We start from the raw sequence: 7,164 nt of genomic DNA, 5'->3' as shown, positions 1-7,164 counted from the left end.
TTTTTTTTTTTTTTTTTTTTTTTTTTTTTTTCCCTTTTTTTTTTTTTTTTTTTTTTTTTTTTTTTTTTTTTTTTTTTGAGACAGGGTTTCTTTGTAGATTTGGATCCTGTCCTGGAACTAGCTGTTGTAGACCAGGCTGGCCTCGAGCTCACAGAGATCCACCTGCATCTGCCTCCCGAGTGCTGGGATTAAAGACGTGTGTGACCACCGCCCGGCGACCCTGAGGTCCTTAAAACCAGTTGTTCCCAGGGGTTCCAACAGCTAGCTTCGGGGAAGTCAGGAGTGACCCTTCGGTTTTAAGTGCATGGTAGAGAACACGCGCCAAAGTCAAAGCTTCAAGCCTCCAGTACATGCAAGCAGGTGCACACACCTCAGCCCAAGAGGGGGAACTGTGGACAAGCTCAAAACAACTCCTCGTCGCCCTGGGTACAAGTAGGCGCCTAGTTCACTTTGGTTAAGAAAGCTAGGGAGTGGACAGCATTTTACAAAATGTTGAGCGCAAAACGTTTTAAAAAGTGGTTCTTAAAAGGAAAAAACTCGCATTGATCGTATATGGGAAAACGTAAGGCTTGCAAACTTCCGTTCTGATAGCTGGGAGAATCCTGAACCTAGATCCCCAAGGGGAAGCAACCAACGCGCAGTACAATTTGTTCCTAGTTGTTCGGACTTATTTGAAAGTTTCAATCAACTTCAACAGTGCGAGCGGGAGGGAGGGCCAGGACCGTGCTCTCCGTCTTAGACTGGCTTTTGTGCCTTTGTTTGGTTTGGGTTGCTACAGTTTAGAGAGCGGTTAGGCGACTCTGACAGTTTCTTTGGCAACCACCTCCAGAAGGACTGAGAGTCACGCCCTGCTACTTGGAAACGTAGGAGGCGGGGTCCGAATCACGGTAGGCGGGGCGGGCAATAGGCGGTGTCCCCCTAGTGGGAGGGGCCTGATCTTTAGAGCGTGGGTGGCTATTGGTAGTGGTCAGGGTCCCTGGCGCGGGGGCGGAGGAGTGGGCGGGGCCTAGGTGCGCCTGCGCAGTCCACTCTACTCGGCGGCGGAGGAGACGCGGTAGAGGAAAGATGGAAGACTTCCAGGCTTCCGAAGAGGTAATGCCGGGATGGGCCACGGGAGGGTGGTGGCCGAGATCCAGGCGTGGCGCGGGAAGCCGCAGCTACTTCTGTCCACGGCCACCCAACCCGAGGCTGATGAGCCTGGGTGGCGGTTCCCAGCGGGCCACTCCGAGTCTTTCCCGCGTGGGCGGTGCCCGTGCGGGCTGGTGGACTCGGTAGGGCTCTCATCCTCCGCCGGGGGATGACATCATCCGCCCCTTTAACGCTGCTGCAGACCCCAGCCGGGGCCGGCTTGGGAAAGTAGGGGTCCTGCAGTGGCATGCCTGATGACACGGGCACACAGGGCCTGCTCCCGGTCCCTGCCGTGGGGGTCTGCTGTCCTTCTGCCAAGTGCAGACGCGCAAACAGAACCTGCCTTTGTCTCGGTGCCGCACCTTGTCCTTCAGTGCGGCGCTCCCCACTACCACGGGGTACATTTCATTTCAGTTTAAGATAGTCATGAGATCGCTCATTCTTGGGGGGGGGGATACAAACCCCAGAGTGCCCTAGACACTTGACTTGATGTGTTGTTGTCAAAATGGCTTTTCCTTCGTTCTGACTTATTCAGGAAACAGCTTGAATGGACGCTCCAGTTATAGTTGCTCATTTTTTCTTCCTGAATGATCTTTTTTGAAGCTCATTAAAGTCTCATGTATTACACAGTTTGCCAAAAATAAAATAAAATAAGCCTAACATTTCCTCTTTTGACATTTCTAAAATGTAGTTCAACTAAGGGTATTCTGAGCGAAGAGTAAGCCATTTGCATTTATCAGAGACTTTCAGTTTTGGTCTAATTTCTCAGCACAAACTTTATGGCAGTATCATTCTGTGTTTGAATGCTGGTGGAATCCAACTGAGTAATCTCAGGCCACGATTCGGATGCAGCTGGCAAAGGGGCTGCCTTACCCAGATAGCAAACTGGCAGAAGGCTAAAAACTGGTTTGGTTGTAGTCTCGGCTAGTCGAACTTCATAAAAAGGAAATGGCCAGTGTGGAGAGAAAGCCCCTAAAACTACATTGTAGTTCCAGTTTGTGCACGCGAACTGGCTAGAGATGTCTGGGCAGAGCGGTCTGAGTTTTACACGGGATGTTAGTGGCAGGAGAATGGATGCTCACTATTATTTACCCGGCAGCCTTTTCTGCCTGCCCCAACGCCCAGATTCTGCTGAGTTCATTTATCTTTCTTGTAGCAGCTGGCACTGCCCACTGCCTTCCAGACACTTTCCCTTTGGTCTTTCTCCTGCTCTAGCTGTGTGGAGAGCTGCAGAAGGGACTTTGCTTTGTGGTTTAGGATCACTGTACTTACTCAGGGAGAGTCTTCCAACTGACTCACTCTTTAAGACACCACGCTTGCACTAGTTTAGTGATTCGGTTTTGTTTCCAAATGACTTTGCGAGTCTAACAAGTGAGCTGGCTTTGGGTCATCAACTCTTGTTCCTCCTGAAGAGAAAGGGGTATTACCCAATACTAGAACAGGGCAGGGCCCACGGTGGTCAGCAGCCAGGAAATGTCTTCAACAAAACAGGACTGTCTTTCTAGGAGGAAGGCAGAGGCCTCGGGGCTGCCAGTGCTAAGGATGGCCCAGAACTTGGAATAGTTTGTTCTCAGATGAGCAGCACACGGGCAGGCTAGAGTCTGGCCAATGTCATTTCCAGGACACCTTACACCCAGTCAGATCCACTATTTTGTCAGAAGGAGACTAAGAGAACTAAACTCCTTCAGGCCCTGCTTTACTGATGGCCCACAGGGTAGAGAAATGTGACACACACCAGCCTCTTACACATTACAGGTCCTCATCTGTTTACCTCAGGGAAGAGAACATCCCGTCTCTAAAATGGTTACGCTTCTTCAGTTAATTTGTATGGAAGTCGAGTAACTCATAATACATCGCTTGTACTGGTTAATGGTTCCACCAGCCGGCTACAAGGGAAGGAGAGAAAGGATTCTCGTGGGATTTTAACAGTGTTTACCTGTGCTTCTGTCCTGCAGAGCAGGGACCCTGTGGCACCAGCTGTTTCGCATCTCTGGGCTCTGAGCAGTGCAGTCCTCTGTCTGGTCAGCAGCCTGGTTTCTGAGTCACGCTCATTGTCTCACTGTGTTTATTGATGCTGTGGAGAAAGAGCTTTTAAACCAAACTTATCTAAGTTTTCTTCCTTAACAGACTGCATTTGTTGTGGACGAAGTGAGCAACATTGTAAAGGAGGTAGGTGGAAACATGCCTGTCTTTCAAGTGTTTGATTGATGGCTGTGTCTTAGGGTTACTATAGCTGTGATGAAACACCACAACCAAAGCAGCTTGAGCAGAAAAGGGTTTACTTGACCTACCCTTCCCCATCACTGTTCATCACTGTAGGATGTCAGGACAGGAACTCAGGGCAGGAACCTGGAGGCAGGAGCTGATGCAGAAGCCTTGGAAGGGTGCTGCTTACTGGCTTGCTCTCCATAGCGTGCTCAGCCTACTTTCTTAGAGAATGCAGGACCACGTGCCCAGGGATGGCATCAGCCACAATGGGCTGGGCTCTCCCTCTTCATTCACTAATTAAGAAAATGCCCTACAGGTTTGTTTACAGCCTGGTCTTATAGAGACATTTTCTCAACTGAGGCTCCCACCTCTTAGATGACTCTACCTTGTGTCAAGTTGACATAAAACTGCCCAGCACAGCATGTATGAGGGAAACGCCATATGAATTAAAACGGGAAAAATCTCAAGAGCTATTGAGCCTGTGTTTTGGCTTTTCAAATATTTTTACTTATATATGTAAAACTTACTCTCATTATACAAATTATGTATACTGAGTCAGGAAGTCAAGGCAGAGTCTGTAACCTTGCAGCATGGAAGATTCATGACTCCAGTGTTGGATGAAAAAGAGCAGCTGCAGAGAAACTGTAACAACTTCCATAGCTCAAGACCTGGTGATACAGCTGGGGGATGCATTATTGATACGAATCTTAGTACCTCCCTTAAACAATGAGGATGGCAGACAAAAGGAACTGGACCACTGTGATAGGGTAACTCATAAAAGCAGTGTTAAGGGAGGAAGGTTATTTTGGCTCATGGTTGGAAGGGATCCAGTCCATCATAGCGGCAGAGTGTGCAGTGACTGGTCACCATGCATCTTTGTCTAGTTTAGGTTAACCAGATGTGGGCAGCACCATTCCACAGGCTGGGGTTCCAATCCGAAGAGAAGGGAGAAAGCATGTTGACCCCAGCATTCACGGCCCAGTTTCTGACTGCAGACTAACGTGATTAGCTGCCTTGGGCCCCTGCTGCCATGACGTTCCCACTATCATGACTGGGAGCTAGAATTAACCCCTCTTGTTTTTGCCAAGTACCATTTGAGGTCCTTCGAAGTAATTTTGGATTGACTGCAATGTAAGGTTATTGATGTCCATTACTGAGTTGTGCCAGCATTGAAGAATCTCTATGTTGTGAGAAGTATCCAAAACCAAAGTGACGTCTCTCCTTTATGTACAGTGTTGAACATTGGGTGTGGTTTTTCTGGGAGTGTAAGTTTGCCTGTTATTGTTTCTTCAAGGTAATGTTTCCTGTGGAACAGGCGGGAGGTGGAAGTGGTAGATTAAACCAGAGCTGGGAAAAGTAGATTGGGCTTCGTAGGGGCGACTTCTGCCTCTTGTCTTCTGCATCCACTGGGACTCAGTGCCCAGGCCACAAGTGGTTTAAAGCACACATTAGTGGTCCAAGGGGAGTGTGAGGTGACAGTCTTTAGACTTGTCCTGCCCTCGGGCTGTTTAAAAGTCGGGGGGGGGGGTTGAGTGGCTCCAAAGCTAGAGGTTTCCTTTCTCCCTAGAAACTGAATTCCACAGTGCATAGTGGTTGCCCTTCTTCCTGGGCAGTATTTGCATCTGGCAATACCCTGACCACTCACTGGTCCTTAGCCCGCAGTGTGTTCTCAGCCTAGAGTGGGCTATGGGGCAACTAGGGGCTGTGTTAACGTGACTGGAGAGAGCCCCAAGTCTGCAGCTGGAAGTCATGGCGTCTATGATGTCGGTTTTCATCCTGAGAAGACCAGTTGCTGCACTTAGCCTGCAGTGTCTGACCCTGCTCCTTCACCACTGTGCAGTGAGGGCCCCCGAGCCTGTGTCTAAAAACAAGCCATGGCCCTTAGTGAATGTAGATTAGAAGTGGCGGGGAGGGAGCTGCTAGGGGCTGCACTGGCGTCTGGAGTGGGGCTACTGGGAAAAGACCCAGGGGTCACTGGATGGGAAGCAGGGATAGGACAGTGAGGACACTGCAGAAGCCCTGGAGCATGGGGGAAATGCCACCACAGCTCAAGTGTTGGGATGTGAAAGTCTGGGCAGTGCGTGTGTGACGTGACCCATAGAATGAGGGCAAAAAGCACTAGAGGACTGGATCGGCTGTATATTGCCAGCTATACAGCCAGTAAAATGTCATCTAACATACACTACTAGATTGCGTATTTTATGGTTTGATAAAAATGTCTGGTATACTTTATAAAGAAATTGGCAAAATAAAATGTTTTTCAACCTCTATAAGAAAACGTGTTGCTTATCTAGGATATTAGCAGTAGCTGAACAGTCAATCTGTTTGTTTAGTCAAAATGTTGAACACGTTTGACAGATTCTGTAAAACACAGATCTTCAGCCAGTGCAAACATAACTGGAATGCAGTGTGATGCTGAAGGAAGCCACGCATGCAAAGGAGCCCCAAGATTAAGCATAAGCACGCGTCTTCCCCGGGTCTGTCTTTAGCTGCTAGGTGGACCGCGGGCCATGTCGGTTGACTGGAGGGTGTGGTTTCTGGACTCTGTCTGTGTCTCTTCCCTAGGCTATAGAAAGTGCCATCGGCGGCAATGCCTACCAGCACAGCAAAGTCAATCAGTGGACCACAAATGTCGTGGAGCAGACTCTGAGCCAACTCACCAAGCTGGGGAAGCCATTTAAATACATCGGTAATGGATCTTCTTCTTGTGTGTTTTGAGAGGTGTAGCAATTTGTTGCCTAAGCTCAAAGAAAGTTCCTGAACTTCAGGGCCAGGTCTCCTGTGTAGTGAATGAGCCCTGCACTTCGTCCATCAGGCTGATGCCACTGTTGTGGGACTTCTGTCAAACAGGCACTTACAGCATTTCTGGTCAGACATTTTTAGATGTTAAGATAAAGGAAACATAGATAGGTAGTATCTATAATGCAGGAACATCAGCCGTGTGATTTACCTACATTTAAAGCAGGCAAAGTGAACTTACGTTGCCAAGGTTTCTAACACAAGTTTGTTTAATCTAAGTGACCTGTGTGATCATGCAGAAGAATGGGGCCGGGTTACACACCGCGAGTTCCTGCTTCTGGGACAGCTCTACTGACGGTAGGATTTTCGCCCTCTTGGGAAATGTTATACCCATTGCTCCTCAACTTTTCCATAGCTCTGTGGTCCAGAGCAGTGTTCTGTGAAGTGCGCGCTTAGGTGTCTCACATTCTCCGTGCATCTCTGTAAAAGTTAGCACTGCCTGGCATAGAGGTGCACACCTTTAATCCTAGATCTAGAGAGGCAGAGGCAGGCAGATCTCCGAGAATTTGAGACTACCCCGGATTGCATAGTGAGCCCCTACCCAAACATCCTGTAGACACTTGCCCATTTATCTGTAAATGAAGTCACTTTCTCTGTGTGTCTTCCCTGCAGGGAGCTGCACAGTCCGATGGGAGAACAAGACCATGTACTGTATCGTCAGTGCCTTCGGACTGTCCATCTGACCTCCTTGCCAGCCTGCCGCCTCCGGTGTCTCAACATCTCTCCTTCATCTTAACACCAGCTAGGGATTGCGTGAACGTCTTCCTCCTCTTTGTGTTTTGTGGCACTCGAAACATAGAGAAAAAAAAAAATGACTCCACGGTCACAGGCCCCGCACGGCTTCAGGCAGATGAGCCACCAGCTGTCACCTGAGGCTGGTAGCACCGCTTGTCTTAACTCTTTCTTTTCAAGGTGCTAAGAACCGAAGTCTGCTAGGAGGAATCTTTCTCTACTTTCTGAAATGATTCAGATACACTAATTTTCCATACTTTATACTTTTGTTAGAATAATAAATTATTCAAAATTAAA

At 48.5% G+C, this 7,164-nt stretch overlaps 1 protein-coding gene across 2 annotated transcripts; it reads left to right on the top strand.

The window, feature by feature from the left end:
* The first annotated feature begins 992 nt into the window (after positions 1–992).
* On the top strand, positions 993–7,164 carry Dynlt1 (dynein light chain Tctex-type 1). 2 transcript variants are annotated; one of them, XM_050135935.1, is made up of 5 exons: positions 993–1,092; positions 3,256–3,297; positions 5,902–6,025; positions 6,355–6,432; positions 6,748–7,164. In XM_050135935.1, the coding sequence occupies exons 1-5, from the start codon at positions 1,066–1,068 to the stop codon at positions 6,816–6,818; spliced, it is 342 nt and encodes a 113-aa protein (XP_049991892.1). In that variant the 5' UTR covers positions 993–1,065; the 3' UTR covers positions 6,819–7,164. The 2 variants fall into 2 exon arrangements, with proteins under 2 accessions (XP_049991892.1, XP_049991893.1); XM_050135936.1 differs by lacking the exon at positions 6,748–7,164 and having other exon boundaries at positions 6,375–6,430.

The sequence above is a fragment of the Alexandromys fortis genome, unplaced genomic scaffold, assembly GCF_014885135.2.
Source record: "Alexandromys fortis isolate MF-2015 unplaced genomic scaffold, M_Fortis_MF-2015_v1.1 scaffold_23, whole genome shotgun sequence".
NCBI lineage: Eukaryota > Metazoa > Chordata > Mammalia > Rodentia > Cricetidae > Alexandromys > Alexandromys fortis.
Note: the sequence above shows the minus strand (reverse complement) of the source record. Positions and strands in the feature narration are given on the sequence as shown.

Excerpts from the sequence above, each read along its gene's own strand:
- Dynlt1 (XM_050135935.1), top strand. The coding sequence starts at position 1,066 with ATGGAAGACTTCCAGGCTTCCGAAGAG. Across the intron at positions 3,298-5,901 it reads TGAGCAACATTGTAAAGGAG|GCTATAGAAAGTGCCATCGG; the intron begins GTAGGTGGAAAC and ends TCTCTTCCCTAG. Across the intron at positions 6,433-6,747 it reads CTGGGACAGCTCTACTGACG|GGAGCTGCACAGTCCGATGG; the intron begins GTAGGATTTTCG and ends TCTTCCCTGCAG.